Source organism: Canis lupus, chromosome 4, assembly GCF_048164855.1.
Source record: "Canis lupus baileyi chromosome 4, mCanLup2.hap1, whole genome shotgun sequence".
NCBI classification, from domain to species: domain Eukaryota; kingdom Metazoa; phylum Chordata; class Mammalia; order Carnivora; family Canidae; genus Canis; species Canis lupus.
The window spans coordinates 80,050,076-80,068,552 of NC_132841.1; the positions used below are offsets into that span (position 1 = coordinate 80,050,076).

Here is an 18,477-nt window from a genome sequence, read left to right on the forward strand (position 1 = left end):
TTTTTATCTTATTGCTCAAAATTAAATATAAGGAGATGAATAAAATAGTGCTGCTTTAATAGGCCATCTGCTGGAACATAGAGATAGCATTGTCCTGTGTTGTTTATCAGGCTCTTTCTGGTCAGCTGTGGTAATCCAGTGTATTTATTATTAATAGGTAAACCAGCATGTCCCATTCTGCACTGACAATAGAATATTGGCTGTTGATTAATAGAAAATTATCTCTGGGCTTTGACAAATTGTAAGATATCATTTGCACCAGAGCAAATTTCTGAATATAGACCTGGAACTTTGCAGTGTTAAAGAGAGCTATTTTTAAATTGTCAAAGTGGTTCTCCCCCATGAATTCTTAACGTGAAAAGTGGTACCTTTCAAGATAGAATCTATGAGTAGGACAGTCAGAAACTTATTCTGATCCCACATAAGCCCCAAATGAGTCAAAGCTGGACTTGCATAATGTTAGAATTGTTAGCTATTCCTCAATCATAGAAACCCTCATGCTAATCTCTAGGGCAAGTAGCAATGAGCACAAAGGGATTTTAACTTTTTATTTTGATCTTCAATGCAAACAGTAGGAAGAAATCCAATGTCTGTTTAGCCATAAGCAGATAATGGCTAGCTATTGATTTTTCCAATAATGGAAAGAAATATATTCAGGCAAATATTATAAATTGAATTCCATTCAATACACATAGATGTGGTTGAGTTATGTTCTTTTACTGTGCTTTCTTTGTGTTCATTTTAGGTTTGTTTTATTCATAAGCAGGATTTGGTGTAAATATTTAAGTAAAATAGAACATTTTTAAAAATGTTCTAGTGACTTTTTTAGCTTACACATTAGGAACTAAACTGTAGGAGTCTTGAGGCCTAGAGATAAGAAACACTTTTTTTTTCCATTTTAGCATTTATTAAGCAATAGTGATTAAAAAGAAAATTTAATATGACTGCCATCCTCAATTTTAGTACATTAGCAATTATTTTAAAAGTGAGATCTATCTCAGATACTTGTGTGACAATGAATTGCTAGTTAAAACTTGATAACTTTTGCTCCTAGAAGATATATGTATATACCATTATTTATTTTAAGTATTTATATTTATATCTGGTTTCTAGTTATCCTCTATCTCTTTAGGAGTTCCCCCACCAGAAGTGCAGCTCTTAGGCAGTGACCATATACCATATAAAGTTTCTTTAAATCTCCCTAATTTTTTTCATAGCATCATATAGGAAAGTTATAATTATGATTATTGAAAAAGTGAGATGATACTACCATTTCCATGTGGCTCTAATGTCCATTACACAAACCTTCTAAAGGACAAGAAGGCCACCGGGCTGGTTTTATATTTTGATACTAGATACATAAAAGAACCTGAACCCAATTAAGTAAATTTTTACTTATTCCATCTTTGAGATGAAATCCTATATATATATATATATATATATATATATATATATATATATATACATTTTTTTCTACATGCCCAAATACTCTGAAATAGTGTCTGTCATTCTAAGAAAATCACTTGATAAAGTTTAGCAGAAAATAAATTAGGCAAGCCCCATGATGTTAAAGTATTAACAATTATTTTGGAAATCTGAGTTTATGAATGAATCTCTTATGTTCAATATAGTTCTTATAGCAGTAGACTAAATCATGGGTTCTTTACTAAAACAGCCAAAGCAAACAAAAAAATCATAGAATTAGGTAAATAAGATTTTCATCTAATATTTTTTAAATTACAAATGTTCCACAATGTTTAGAACATAGGCTGCTCAATATCTATTACTTATGTTTGTCAAAGTCAGTACCTGATAGCGAATATATTACAAATTCATAGTGGGGGCTGTAATTCCTTGATTCACCAGATCAAAAAGGAGTTCTTTTGCTAAGTGACTTTAATAAGATACCTAGGAAAATGAGAACTACACCAGATGCTGATTAGTCTTTTTGTTGTCTCTCTTTTTCCTCCTTTCTATCTTTATTCTAATCAGTTTATTCCATTGTATATAACCTTGCTATATGAAGCCTTGTCCATAGACTTATGACATGTGGTTTGCCTAGGATGTTTGATAGAAATAAAAATCCCAGCTCCGACACCACATCAACTGAATCATAATCTGTCTTTAATGAGATTCCAATGTAATTCATATGAACATTAATGTTTGAGAAATACTTATTTCCCTATATGGCTTAATTAAATACTCAGCAGCAGAAACCTCAAACAGATGTAAAGTATTGGGTAGCCTACTATGGCCTGACATCACTAAATGATTCTATTATTATAAGTTAGTCTTTTAAAAGATATCCCTTATATTATAGCCTTCCGTTGCTGTCATAACAAATTACCATAAACTTAGTGCTTAAAGAAACTCAAGTGTCTTATCTTACAGTTTCATAGGTCAGAGATCTGGGATGAGTCTTATTGGACAAAAGTCAAAGTGCTCATCTGGACAGGGCCACATTCCTGTCTGGAGACTGTAGGAGAGAGATGGTTTCCTTGCTCACTTAGTTTATTAGTAGATTCTGGTTCTTTGCAGTCGTAGGATTGAAATTCTTATTTTCTTGCTGTCAGCCCAAATTTCGTTCTGAGTTTCTAGAGGCTGCCTGCAGTCTTTGGCATGTGGCCCCTTTCCGCCAGCCTCAAAGCCAGTAATGAGAAGTCCCTCTCATACTTTAAATCTTTTTTTTTCTCCTGTCTCAGTTCTCTAGAGCCCAACTCTGCCTTCTTCTTCCACTTTAAATGGTTCATATGATTGGTGTAGGCCTATCTAGAAAATCAAGAATAATCTCTCCTCAATGACTTTTAACTTTAATCACATTGGCAAAGTTACTTTTACCATGTAAAGTAATACAGTCACAGGTTTCAGGGATTTGGAGGTGGGTAGGCATCTTTGGGGGAGGCGGGGAGGCATTATTTTCTACCACAGACTGACACAAAGTTTATGATGACATCTTCCATATTCAGCCTTGATGAAAAAAAAAAAAAAAAAGAGTCATGGAACTCTGTGTAATATGTCATTTCATTTTAGCTGGAATAGGTCAGAGGAATCGATTGGAGGATAACCTTTGATTCAGCCGAGATGTTCCTTGAATAGAAAGCCATTCAAGAGCAATTCATTTTGCCACAGCTTCTCTCTATTCACTTATAGTCATAAGGACTCTGTGGATGCATGTTCTTATGTTTTTTGACATAATTTCAATTTATCTAATGCAATTGACTCTATCAAATTTAATATGACTGCTTAATGTGTCTCAAGCATTGCCATAGGTCTAAGATAGGTCAAATAAATCAAGTGACAATTAAAAACTCTCTTAAAGACTGACACAAGGATTCATGAATATAAATAATAACTCTAAACTACACATAATCATAGAACAGTAATGATGGAAAAAGCCGAATATATCAAATCTTCTAAATGACAATTACATTAAATAAAAATTCAAGAAAGTTATTGGCATTTTACTGGTCATGCCTCATGAGAACATTGCTTGAATTGCCTATAACATTATGAAATAGTAGATGAGCTAATAATCTTCATGCCTAGATTCATGAATCTCTTTTCTGCCAGATACTCTATTGATCGACATACTGATATGGACCGGATTTTTAGCATTCACTCCGAAAATGGCTCTATTTTCACTCTGAAACCCCTTGACCGGGAATCATCTCCTTGGCACAACATCACCATTACAGCCACAGAAATAAGTGAGTGGGAGATACATCACTTGAACACCAAAGTGGTAAAATGATAGCATTAAGTAGGCTCTATTTCTTGAGTGAAATAATCTTATCGTTAGTAACATCAGAATGTGTTGGATTTTTTCATTATTTTAATGATTACCAAATATCCATTTTTTAAACTTGATTTTCTTTTACACCTACTCTAGGATAGAAATAGGATCTGACCTCATAAAAATAATTAATCTGTCTAAGAAAATTATGTCTTACAAATAATACTTCATTCTCAATCATATTCTCCTCTTTTTGATCATGCTTTCCATATGGACCATGTAAGAAAGCTGAGATATTCATCAGCATCCAATTGAGAAAGTGCATACCACCGAAATGATCTGTTGCTAAGTTACAAATGGGGTGAGTGGTATTACTGCTTCTCTGTAAATGAGACTGAAGTCTTACACATGTTCTCGTTGCAGATAACTCAAAACAAAGTAGCCACATCCCTGTCTTCATCAGAATTCTAGATATAAATGACCATGCTCCGGAATTTGCCATGTACTATGAAACATTTGTTTGTGAAAATGCAAAACCTGGGCAGGTAAATAAAACTATTATAAACTTTAAAGAAATATTTCCTCTTCACAAAGACAGATAACATTAAAATAATTCACTTGCACAAAATTTTTTGATGCAAACTCTTGTCAATCCTCTTTGTCACCTGTTCATCTCCCTTTACCAAAACATTCACAGTGATCTAAACAGATGATTTCTAAAGTTGTTTTTATTATGGAACCCATGATGTGATAGGAAAAGTTATAAGATATGCTTTAATTTATATACAGGGTATCTAATGAATATCTATAACTATATCTATGTGAAAATTCCTACCTGGATTCCTAAGTATGCTTATACTGAATTATATTAAAGAATACAATGGAATACATTACTAACTAAAACATGAAGTATGAAAATGAAATTGTTCTGTGTTAGTATAGAGGGAATAGTAGTAGTTGTCTCGTTGATTACATTTTCCTCTTAATCTCCCAGGCAGGATATTTTGGTTTGATAAATTATACTTTGTGATTTTTTAACTTTAATATTATTGAGATAAAAAGATTGTACAAGACATACAAAGTCCTCTTGTAAAGTCCTCCAAAATATAAAAGATCTCTAACGTAATTTTAAGCAAATGCAGAATGTGTTCATTTTTGACACTAATATAATATTTTACAAATGACTGCACAAATTTTACTGAAATAAATGTTAACAAGTTAGCCATTTCTTTGAAGAAAAAGTAGATAGATGTTAAGAATCATATGTAATTCCATCATGTCTATTTAAATATAGAAAATAAAAGTGAAATACTGTCTTCCTTTTATTCCAATAAAGATTGCAATGGACCGAATGTTCATTTAAAGCCCTAACTCCCAGTTTGGCTATATCTGGAGATGGAGCTTCTAAGGAATCAATGAAAATTAAATAAATGTGATCGTAAGGTTGGGGCTCTGATCTGAGAGGATTCGTGTCCTTTAAAGGAGAGACACTAGAGATCTCTCTCTCTCTCTCTCTACATACACACATTCAGAAGAAAGCAAGCTGAGGATGTAGTGAGAAGGCAGCTGTCTGCAAGCCAGAAAGACAGCTCTCACCAGAAGCTCACCAAGCTGGTACCTTGATCTCAGACTTTCACTCTTCGGAACTGGGAGAAAATAAATTTCTGGTACTGAAACCATCCAGGCTGTAGTAATTTTTATGGCGGCCCGAACAAGCAGACTAAGACAGAGATACATACCATATTCCACTTACATACACAAAAGTAAAAATAAGGTATTATTATTACTTTCCAAAATAAAGAATCATTATGCAGTTATCTGGATTAAAAATTGTTTTTCTTTTTTTTTTACTTTGTAACATGTAATAGACATATTCTCAATTTAGTAATGATTATTTTTAATTCGATGCTGAATTCTTATAGCATTGCTATATATTAATGAGCTTAGTCAACTATCCACTTAATAATGGAAATTTGGTTTACAAGCAAAATATAACTCTAGCAGACAACACTATAGTGAGCATTATAGTACATTTGTATTTATACACTCCCTGGTATTCTTTTTCTACCTTTGAAGTGGGCATAATTTTATATATAAATTTTATATATAAATACTTATCAATGCCTCCAAACAGCTGCCCAAATAGGTCATATAGCTAGTGGATGATTGCCTATTTATTGGAATACTAGATTTTAAATGTCCACCAAACAGTATATTTCATAATAATTTTAACATGGATCCTTCACAAATTACTCATTTGCGTAAAATATGAACATTTTTTCATAAATGTAAGCCATTTTAAAATAATCTTCACGGATGTATTAGTTTCCTAAGGCTACCATGAGAAATAATCACAAACTAGAGAGCTTAAAACAATAGGGATGTGCTTTCAAGCAGTTCTGGAGGCCAGAAGTCTGAACTCAATGTGTCTGCAGGCCATCTTCTCTGTAAAGACTCCGGGAGAGGACTCTTGCCATTTCCTATGCTCTGTATAATTGCCAGCAATCACTGGCATTCCTTGGTTTATAAGAATAGCTCCAGTCTCTGTGTACACTGTCCCATGACATCCTTATTCTATCTCTCTGTATCCACATTTCTCTCTTCTTATGAGAATCCATTCATTGGTTTAGGGCCCACACTACTCTACTATGGCTTCATCTCAACTTGATTACACCTACAAAGAGCCTATTTCCAAATGAGATCACATTCACAGGTACTGGAAATTAGAATTCGAACATATATTTTGGAGAGACATGAGACAACTGACAATAGCATATATATAGTCTTTACTTGTCTGTTAATAGCTTTTATTGATTCATGTGAGCAATTGATACATATTACAAAGTAATGTTTGATAACAATAAAGTATAATTGATATTAATTAATAATTATTTTAATAGATACTACTACTACTAAAATTTGTCTTGTTCATATGCTTGGCAGAAAACAACTTGCTTGTTGAAATTAACAAGGTTAAAGATATATTTTAAGTTATGCATATGTTAAAATACGCTTAAACAGTGGCCCATCTCATTTCAAGAACTCAGCTGTATCACCAGAGGACCAATGCTGTTCATGATTTAAAATATTACTAAAAATTAGATATATCATTGCCAATCTGGAGCAGGAGGTTGAACAAAAGTATTAATGTACTAAAAATACTTTGTCAGGATCCGATCTCCTAAGGAGAAAAGATGCATTAAGCTTGTATTAATTATTATGCACTTTAGAAAACTATATATATATGGTCCCATATATATGAAAGTCCAATAACTGTTTATCACAAGAGTTGGACTATTATACCTGGAAGTGGTGCAACTGTTTGTTTTTTGTGGAAAAGAAATTTGAAAATAAGAGTGATTAGATGGCTGTGATTTCAAGTCATACAGATGGCAGGCCCATGACTAAAAAAAACAAAACCTCAATGTGCTTTTTCCACTATAAAACACTCAATGGAATTTTTTCTGCCTGACCTGTTATTTGTTGCTCCCTCTTCACACTATGGCACACGTCTGACTTAGAGTGAACACAGCTAAGAGGTGTTGTGATTTCTCAACGTTGGCACTGATTTTTTTTTTTTTGGAACTCTAAAAGCATTTGTTTATATATCTTGCTAAACTTTGCAAATATCATTAAAAGAAAAGCAAGTAATTTGAGTAAAATATGCAATTTGATTGTAGTTGGGGTGGCCCATAGCTTTAAGATCTTTTGCTTTTCTGGTATTATGTGGCATATTGCTTATTTATCCAAAACTATATTCAGAGCATTCTTGATCTGTGGGAGTGGTTGTGCTAAGCACTTTTGTTTTTTAAAAATGCATCTGTTATGTTCTCTGTCTTTGAGACGATCATTTAGTTTGGGCAACAGATTGGTAACCAATTACTAATAAAACAGACCAGTGCTTTCTAATGAATATTAAAAGAGGATAGATGTTGGAGTGATTAAATTTTTCTTTAAGGTTGGATATTCCAGTGGTTGAATATTCATAGTGATACTTTGCACAGTAATACCTGATGGAGGTTTTTTTTTTTTTTTTTACCTTTAACTAATTGTTATATTATGCAGAACTATAAAAATTTCTGAAAATGGCCTGTTTTTTTGTTTCTTTAATGTCAATGACACATGTAAAGCATAAACACTGACTTAAAATGTCATATAACAAGGAGAGTTGCTTTTTGTTGTGCTTTATTTAATTTATTGATTTGGTTTCAGTTGATTCAGACTGTCAGTGTCATGGACAAAGATGATCCTCCCCGAGGCCACAAATTTTTCTTTGAACCAGTACCAGAATTTCCTCTCAATCCGAACTTCACCATTGTAGACAATAAAGGTATAGAACATTTTTAAAGCTAAAATTGAGACCTTCAGATGCAAAATGAATAACTGCCCTAAGTATTTTGTTTCCCCCACCTTTTTTTTTCCCTAGATAACACAGCAGGGATCATGACTCGAAAAGATGGGTATAGCCGCAACAAAATGAGCACCTATCTACTGCCGATTTTGATCTTTGACAATGATTATCCAATTCAGAGCAGCACTGGCACGCTCACTATCCGTGTGTGCGCCTGCGACAATCAAGGAAACATGCAGTCCTGCAATGCAGAGGCCTTGGTCCTATCTGCTGGCCTGAGCACGGGGGCTCTCATTGCTATCCTTCTTTGTGTCATCATTCTACTTGGTAAGTCGTACCTCCGAATGCTCATTTCACTTCAATAAGCCTCTCCCATATTGTTCAGTGATGATGCAACTGAAGAGCACTCTTCTCTAGAGCTAAAGGTTGAAACTTTTAACTATTTATTAAAATTGTTCTTTCGATTAGAAAAAAAAATTCACTTGGCTCTACGTTCAGCTTTCTAGAGATGACAGAGATAATGGCTAATGCTCTATACACATAGGTATAGACATATTTTTAAATCTATTTTATATTATTACCGCTCTGTGCTAACTAATCATGGTCACTGTTCTAAGGACATTTAATTTTGTAACTGATTTAATCTCTCCATTAAGATAAATACTTTGATTCTTCTCAAGAAAGACTAAATATAAAAAAATACATAAAAATATTTTAAAAAGAAAGACTAAATAACCTATACAGATTCACTCATTTAGAAAGTTTTTACTAGCATTCAAACCCAGATAAGTCTATTTCAGAATTTCCCCTTTGAACCACTATTCTCAAAACCAAAGACTATCTTTATAAGTAATATTACTAACAAATACTAAGTTATACATATTTGACACCTAATTCACAAGTACATTTAAATTGTCAAGATAACATAAGCTTTTTATTCATACAGCATGTTATACATAGGTGCAAATCAAAAGTTTAAGTTCATTAAAAAAATATATCACTATGACATTGTGGTCATACCTAGTCCTGCAATGTCTTCTAAAGTCATGCTTCCAATAGCAAATCTTTTATTGGAACATGCCCTAACAGGACAGCAATTTAATTCAATTAAACAGTCGTTCCACTGTAAAACATTTCCCTCAAAATTGTTTCCGTCAAATATTCATCCAAAATGCTTATGCTGAGGGCATGAGAGCCAGCCAAATTTATGTTCCAACGCTCATATGTGCTGGCTCCTTTTCACTGCAAATCCTTTCAAGCTATCTGGATGAAATCCCTCTGGCCAGATATCCTTGCAGGACTTCAGTGGGGGATTGATGAAAGTGAGGGGAAAACACTTGTCTCAGCTAAAATGATCCAACTATTTAGAAAAACATTTTCTCAGGGTGCTTCCGAACATACATATCACCAAGCCACATCTCAGAATTGCTGCTAGAAAGGTCAACTCTCCTGTAAAATATTTTGGTATCCTCACGAAGAATAAATTTTGGCTTACCTTTCATCTAAGTGCTACTGATATTATATTGTTCTATGTGCTCAAATAGTTCTACTTTCCTTATTTTGAACAACATGGACATGTGTATATTTCAAATTTTATTTTTAAAATTTCCATATTAAGATGATACACACAGACATGAAGACATGCATGCATATGTGGGGGAACAAAAACACTCTCCAAATAAGCTTAGATCAATAATATTATGAAACTAAATTGTATAGTATTTTTTTCTATACAGAAATCCTAGAGGGCTGCTCCATTATTTTGAAAAGTGTGCCACGTTTCTGTCTTATGCAATACAGAAGGCACACATTTCTTGTTTTCCTCCTTCCCAACTGGTTGCCTACATATGGGGTGCTTTTCTATTATTTTAGTTAAACTTGGTTCTAATTTAGAAGGTTTCATTATCAAAGCTCATAAAGCTTTTTTGCTGTAATTTCATCTTTTTTTAAGTTTTTATTTAAATCTCAGTTAACATACAGTGTAATATTAGTTTCAGGTGTGCAACACAGTGATTCAACACTTCCAAACAACACCCGGTGTTCCTCACAGCAACTGCACTGCTTAATACCCATCACCCTTTTAACCCATCCCCCTTCCCACCCGCCTCCTGGCATCTCTGTTTGTTCTCTATAGTTAAGAATCTGTCTTATGGTTTCCTGCTCTTTTTTCCTTTCTTATGTTCATCTGTCTTGTTTCTTAAATTACACAGGAGTGAAATCATATGGTATTTGTCTTTCTCTGACTTATTTCACTTAGCATAATACACTCTAGCTCTGTCCATGTTGTCGCAAATGGCAAGATTTCATTCTTGTTTACGGTTGAGTAATATATGTATACATATACACACACCACTTCTTTATCCATTCACCAGTCGATGGATACTAGGGCTCTTTCCATAATTTGGCTATTGTTGATAATGCTGCTATAGACATCTGGGTGCATATATCCCTTTGAATTAGTATTTTTATATCCTTTAGGTAAATACATAGTGGTGCAATTGCTGGTCCGTAGAGTAGCTCTATTTTTAACTTTTTGAGGAACTTCCATACTGTTTTCCAGAGTGGCTGCACACGCTTGCATTCCCACCAACAGTGCAAGAGGGTTCCCTTTTCTCCACGTCCTCTCCAACACCTGTTGTTCACACAGTTAACTAAACTTCTATAGTAAAGAAAGGCTGCTCTTTGCAAGGTAGTGATACAGAACAATGATATTTTAGACATATCTGTTACAGTTTGAAGAAATGTGGCTTTTAAGTTTGTCTATGTTACAAGGCAAAATCAAGCATTAAAACCTGAGGAGGGACCCTTTAAGCTTTTGGGTTTCTTAGACACCTTGGAAGTCAGATGAAACTTATGGAAACTATTTAGAATAATAATTTAAATTAATAAAAATAGGATATATTAGACAAAAGAAATACATTTGTCCAAATTAAACAAAAAATAAAAGCAAATTGTGCTTAATTATTGTCATATGTGCCTTGCTCTAGTGCAAGTTTAATGATCATTTGAGATACATCATAACTAAAATGCAATATAAAATATCTGTGATTTCTATTGGTCTAATAATCATACACACTCTTACTATGACTATTGTAACTGATATTCTGATGCTCAAAATAGAAATACTAAATTCCAGTTATAGATTAATAAAGATAATGATACACTATTTTCTGATACTTATCTTAATCTCTCTGAATTCTACTCAATTAATAACCTCAGCCTAGGGAAATGATGCAAATGATTTTGACCTAACAGAGGAGAAAAAACTCAGAACAGGTTCTAAGGTTCATTTGTGGGAGTTAAATATTATATTAGCCCTGAAGCCCTGAAAATAATTTGACTATATTGTTGTTCTTTTATAGCCAGAATTTATAAAAATGTTGAGGAAAGTAGAGAATTTATAAATTAATTCAATATTAAATTTAGAAGGAAACTTCTTTTTACTGCACAATTCACTAGATTGGTGGATTTCAGATCTGTGTTGGCGTTAAATAACTTATTTTCATCCTTTAATAGGGGAGAGGATATATATGATCTATTTTTACTGAAAATATATTTTTTAATTGTCTCCAAGATGATTTTGAATATAGCTCAGGACCCATAGCCTATCCCTTGGAGGTTAACTGAAGATGCTTCTAATGAATTTTTTTTCATTATTGCTACCAATTAGTAGGAGCAAAGGAATGTGTGTGGGGCAAATATGAAAATAGCATTAAATAGGCTTTTAATGGCGTTATAGGGAACTCAAGGGCCATGGTGAATTTGGTCTCGATGTAAATGAGTTTGCTTTGTGTAATCTCAATACGATAATTGAGAAAAGAAATGACAGATTTTTGAGCTAATATTTTCCTGTTTTTTAATAAAACATAAGGGGTATTGATAAAACATTTAGCTACCTGAAGTAAGGGAAAGCTGTTTTTTATTTATCCCATACAATGTGCAAGTGTGCTTTAGGGAGACTATCTTCATTTCTTGACTTTTTTTGTTTAGATTTTACTTATTTATTTATTCATGAAACACTCACAGAGAGAGGCAGAGACATAGGCAGAGGGAGAAGCAGGCTCCATGTAGGAAGCCCAACGTGGAATTCGATCCCAGGACCCCAGGATCATGCCCTGAGCCAAGAGCAGATGCTCTACCACTGAGCCACCCAGACGTCCCTCTTAACTTTTCTTATATATAAAATTAGGGACTTGGTCATTTGCAATGGAAAATTTTTATTTTGTTAATCATGTATTTTTTTCTTTTTAAAAATGTATGTGTAAATTGCAAAACATTTATTTTGCAGAGATTCATTGTCACATACATGCATATGTTAAATTTTAGTAATATAACGAAAAACAAGAAAGTATGTACTACGTAGGGAGGTTCATAGTTAACTTTATAACACGGGTATGTAAATAATAAAAACAATATAGCAAATAGATTACAATTAACATTTTAGCCAGAAGCTTCCAATGCAACTGTCTAAGTCCAGGGAGTCCTCAGTAACAAGATAATTAGTCTGAGCTACTCTGTAAGATGAGTACAAGTTAAAGATAAGTTAGACTTTGAATTGTATATTGCTGTTTATAGTTATATTTCAGAATTTAAGTAGGCTTTCAAAACCACGTCCGTAAAGGAATTTAAATTAATATGAGCTACTGGAAGGAATTAGATCAGTAGCACGTATGTATTTATGTATATATGCACACACATATATTCATAAGTGTAATACATTCATATATAATACATATTATACATGCATATTTATGATTGCATATATTCCCTTGAGTCATTAAGAAAACTTTAAATTGGTTTTAATTTCTCTCGGGATAATAATGACTGTAGCTTTAGAATTTTAGTATTTTTAAGCAAGCACACTGTTGAGAGGAAGGAGGTATCACATAATTAACAGTTGGCTAAATGAATTAGCCATAACTGAGTAAGGCTTTTTCAAGGCCAGAGCTCTATAGGAGAGTGGAGTCTTGAGAGTAAATAAATGGACTCTAGTCACTGCTCCTTTACCAATACAGGACATCCACTCATTGGCCGAGGCACTTTGTATTTGTGTAAGATGGTTCCTCTGTCCAAACAAATCTTAGCATCTCTCGTAACCACACAAACTCCCCTCGCCAAAGTCTTCTTACAGTGACTTTACACCTGATTCATGAAATCTCACTATTTTCTCTTTGTTGTTGTGAATAGTTTTAGTTGTACTGTTTGCTGCACTGAAGAGGCAGAGGAAAAAGGAACCCCTGATTATTTCAAAAGATGATGTCCGGGACAACATTGTGACCTACAATGATGAAGGTGGAGGGGAAGAAGATACCCAAGCTTTTGACATTGGCACACTAAGGAATCCAGAAGCAAGAGAAGACAGTAAACTTAGAAGGGATGTAATGCCTGAAACTATTTTCCAGATAAGGAGGACTGTGCCTCTGTGGGAAAATATTGATGTACAAGATTTCATCCACCGAAGATTAAAAGAAAATGACTCAGACCCAAGTGCACCACCTTACGATTCACTGGCAACATATGCCTACGAAGGGAATGATTCCATCGCAGATTCACTCAGTTCTTTGGAGTCTCTCACAGCAGATTGTAACCAAGATTATGATTACCTCAGTGACTGGGGGCCTCGTTTTAAAAAGCTTGCTGATATGTATGGGGGTGATGACAGTGACCGAGATTAAGAGTATTGTATGAGTTGACCCATGTTTTTGGAAGTACTCTCCTGTTCCTAGATTGAGTGGCCTGCATTCTCTTCCTTGGAGGAAATTTTTTAAAAAATCAAAATCACAAACAATACGTAGGTGTTGTCTTAGTAAGGGTTTGCTTAATCAGTAAGTTTCCGTGAATGAATACGAATGATATAGATTAAAAAAAAAGTAATAATAACCAGTTCACTCTCTTTGCCTAACAATCTCTGAAGGAAAGTATATCACATCAATAATCAATAAAAATTACATAAAAGGCTTTTTGTGCCTTTACTTAAATATAAAGACTTTATAAATGTTTTCTTAACTGACTTACAGTCACCTTTACTATTAAACATTGTGCAACGGCTTTGTAAATTAATATGAAAATATATATATCCCTAAAGAAATAGGAATGACTATTACTGCCATATTTATTTAGTTGAAGAATGTCTTTGTGTTAATTCATTCATATTTTTATAAATGTATATTTATATTTTTGTATTTTTATGAAATAAACTAGTATTTATAAAAATGAATATCATTTTATTTAATTCCTAGAAGCAGTTCTGATCTCACTTATAACAAATTTTTTTACATCTTTATAGGCAAAACATGATTCACTCAGGGAATTAAGAACAGCTGAGTTACTGCATATAATTTGGAACTAGAATGCAGCAAGACTGTAAAAGAGCTTTTAGTACAAGTTATGCTGTTTTGCCTCTGCCACTTAAATATGGACAAGTGTTATTGAACCCTCGTTATCTACCCATCGATAGGATGTGAGACCTTTGAAATATGAACTATTATAAATATGCTTGTGAATGATTAAGTCTTTTGTACAATTTTTTCTATGGAATCAATCAGTGAATTTTATTTGAGAATATATGAAATACATGTAAGGAATGCTATGTAGATGACAAGAAAATCTAAAACACTCTTCCTTCATGAATAGAATAGTTTTCAGAATAAAAGGTAATAGTTCTGATTCTGTTTCTTCATGATCAGTTAACTCATGGAATATAAACTGGATGACATTTAAAATGTGTACAAATAGACTAGAGGAGTTTTGGGGTTTTTTTTCATTGAAAATTTTATCAAGGAGATTGCAAGTCACCGTATATTTGAGGAAATCTTAAAAGAACTAAAAACATGTAGACTGGAGATAAGAACCCTTAGGGAATGTAAAGTTTTACTAACAATGGGGATTGTCCAGAAAACAGAATATAGACAATTTAAGACATGGGAAAGGAGAAGAGAGAGAAGGAGAATTGTATATAATAATTATTTGCAAATCTGTAAAACTGCCAGAAAACTTGCCTTGGTTTAATCTGGAGAATAAGACCTAAACAAAAGATAGAAACTTCACAGGAAGACTGCATATGATTCCTTTTCTGTGCCATGTTTTATCTTTTCTCTTTCTCTTTTATTATTCATCCTGTAAGGAGTAAATATCATGCCCAGGGTGATTCCTACAGTGGAATTTATATAGAAATTTAGCGGGATCCCTGGGTGGCGCAGCGGTTTAGCGCCTGCCTCTGGCCCAGGGCGCGATCCTGGAGACCCGGGATCGAATCCCACGTCGGGCTCCCGGTGCATGGAGCCTGCTTCTCCCTCTGCCTGTGTCTCTGCCTCTCTCTCCTCTCTCTCTCTCTCTCTCTCTGTGACTATCATAAAAAAAAAAAAAAAAAAAATATATAGAAATTTAGCACTGACAGGACTAGTCTGTTACCAAACTTTTTTAAATAACAAACACTGAATGTTATGAACAAACTTACATGTTCTGTTACTAGATTATAAAATTTTTGAAGACTATTTCAACAGATTTACTACCAGGAGCTAACACATATTAAAGATTCAATTTGATGCTGAGAAAATAACACATACTTTGCACTTAATATTTGAAATTTTTCTAATCTTTGGAATTTCCCAGAAAACAAAGTTTTTAGTTTGCATTTTCGTTCAGAACATTCTGGTTTTCAGTTTAGGAAGTAACTAGTTTTTCCGTTCCTAGCGCTATTTCAGCATGAATCAAATATTTGAGGAAGATGACACTGAGTGGTTTGAAGTAGTCAGAAAAAATGAGTTAAATATCTATTCATATTTCTTATAATCACATTATAATCAGTAGAAGAATAAGTGGCAATAAATAAGGAAATTAAAAGCAACCAATAATTATGGCATGTGCAATGCCTGCTTAGAAAAGAAAAAATTATGTTGAGTCAGGAGAGGGGAATTGGTAGTTACATCACATGTCTGGTTACCCGTGATTTAAACACTCAGTGCATCACAACAAACCCAGCCACCTGTAAGTTATGAACCTGCACCTCCTAGGAGAAAATATATTGAGACTACATAGAATAAGACACATTAAATTTTTAAGCTTGTTTATAAAGAAATGTTCATTTGACTACCATTTTTCAGCACTTTAATAAAACTGGTTTGAGTTCTCCCTTCCATTGATCTGAGAATGACTGATAAAGTGTTTATGAGGATAGAACTAACAGATTTCATACTTAGTAGGTATATGATTGTTTTTGCTATAAATCAAAGGGTACAATTTGATCAAAGAAATCACCAGATCTGTGAAATATTAATACTTTCTATAACTTCTAAATAATCTATGAAGTTCCTCTGGTGGGAAAAAATGCATTTAGAAGTCTGATCAGCTTTTTTTTTTTTTTTTTTTTCTTTTCCTCATGGACTGTGTCATTGGTAAAATTTGAGGGAAATTAATTCTTTTTGGGGGGGGGGATTAATTCTTAATGTGCCTAGTTTCCAAACAAAATAAATCCGTTAGTTTTGACTGTTTAATCTTAAGACAGAATTGAAGCTAGTTGAGTCACCATATTTTCCAGATACAATTAAAACATAATCACTCTTTTTATTTTGTATATTCAAAAATGTCAGAATAATATATGTCTATACTTATGTCTGAAGATTTTTTTCAGAGAGAGGAATCTACATTATTTGAACTTTAATATATGGTCTGGATAGTATTACCTTCAATACTCCTCTCAGGCATAAAAAATAGATTGCAATGACTTAAAAATCAAGTTAGTAAAGAAAACAAAACAGCATTAACAACAAAAGCAAAAAAACAAACAAACAAAAACAACAAAAGCAAGCAAACAAATAAGTAAAATTAACCCTGCCATAGCCAGTGGTTGAACTGACCACAGTTGATTCCTTCCACTTTGGTATACAAGCACCAGAGCTAGCTTCCAGGACCCTTTATTATATTATGTTGGTTATTCTTTGAGTTTACTCCACTTTCCCTGACTGGTTTCTTCTCTCTAACTCTATATTTTAGAGTGGTCCACACCTACCTTCCTTCCTTCCTTCCTCCCTCCCTCCCTCCCTCCCTCCCTCCCTCCTTTCTTTTTTTCTTTCTTTCTTTCTTTCTTTCTTTCTTTCTTTCTTTCTTTCTTCTTTCTTTTATTTAAGTTCTGGCTCTTGATGATCTATCCATTCTCTCAGTTACTATGCATATCTGAATCAATATGTAGACATACAAATATATAAATACAAAGATAAACTGGAAATTCTTAAACTTAGACCTTGGTCTTTGCCTCATTCTTATAGTCCAAAAATATTTCCAACAAACTCTTCTAAGTTTCCACTTGGATGTCTAATTAAGTGGGATATGCCCAAAGTTTAACATCCAATTTTCACCCCTAAATTTGTTCTATTCTCAACTTGGCCCAAACTGACATTAAAAAACAAACAAACAAACAAACAAACAAACAAAAAGGCAATAACATCTTACTACTCGTCCAGGCCAAAAATCTTGCAGTCATCTTTCATTCCTACTGTTCCATAATCCATATCCTAAATATCAGGAAATCTTATTGATTATAAGATATAGAATTTTCAAAATTTGCCTGATATAGAATGATTTTTTTTTTCATCACATCCCCTGATAAAATCCTGGTCTAAAAATCTTACCTGTATTATTTGCAGTGTGCTTCCAAGTGTTCTAACTAACCTTTGCCCTACCACCAATTTTGAACACAGAATACAGAATGTATTGCATTTCTTTTTCTTTCTCTTTTTTTTCTACTTCCTTTCAATTAAGTGTGAGCATCTCATTTCTCTATTCAAAATTTATCTCTATTGTTCTTCAAAGTGAAAGTCAGTCCTCACAAGGATCTATCAGATCACAGATCAAGTACCCATTATCTCTTTGATCTTATTCTCCTCTGTTTCCTTAACTCATTCCATTTTAGTTATTCTGGGCTCCTTGCTGTTCCTTAAGCATTTTCCCTTTGCACTGACTGATCACCATCCTTGCAATTACTTTTGCCCAGAAATCCAGGAAGTTAGCCACAGAACTTCCTTCAAGTCCAGTTTAAATGCCACTTTTAAAACTACACCTCCTCAAACCCATTTCTCCTTTCCTAATTTATTTTAAAATAAATATTTCCACAGTGAATATCGCCATGGAGCATGAGACACGGTGTGTTTATCATTTTACCCTTTCATCTGCCTACTTCCACTAGAATGATTGCTGGTTCACCACTGGCTCCTCTATAGGAAGGGCAAGGGGAGATTAGCCCAGCAGGTAGGTGTGATAAGCCAGGGGACTTATATACAAAGCTTGTCTTGGGCAGCAACAGGGCAAGAGGATCGCTGCGCTCGCCTCCCAGAATCTTAAAAGTTTATAGAGAGGATTTAACTGAATTTAGTCATACCCAGTCTAGATAGTCTCAACA

General features: G+C 33.6%; 1 protein-coding gene across 4 annotated transcripts in view; it reads left to right on the forward strand.

Moving 5' to 3' along the window:
* Window positions 1-14,747, forward strand: part of CDH9 (cadherin 9) — a 130,463-nt gene extending 115,716 nt beyond the window's left edge. For 3 of the 4 annotated variants that reach the window (XM_072825016.1, XM_072825017.1, XM_072825018.1), the window contains 5 exons: window positions 3,571-3,707; window positions 4,157-4,278; window positions 7,946-8,063; window positions 8,160-8,411; window positions 13,272-14,747. In XM_072825016.1, coding sequence (XP_072681117.1) covers window positions 3,571-3,707; window positions 4,157-4,278; window positions 7,946-8,063; window positions 8,160-8,411; window positions 13,272-13,759 — 1,117 coding nt within the window. In that variant the 3' untranslated portion in view covers window positions 13,760-14,747. Of the gene's footprint in view, window positions 1-3,570; window positions 3,708-3,739; window positions 4,095-4,156; window positions 4,279-7,945; window positions 8,064-8,159; window positions 8,412-13,271 lie in introns of those variants that run through there. The other variant, XM_072825019.1, reaches the window with a different exon arrangement.
* The last annotated feature ends 3,730 nt before the right edge of the window (window positions 14,748-18,477 follow it).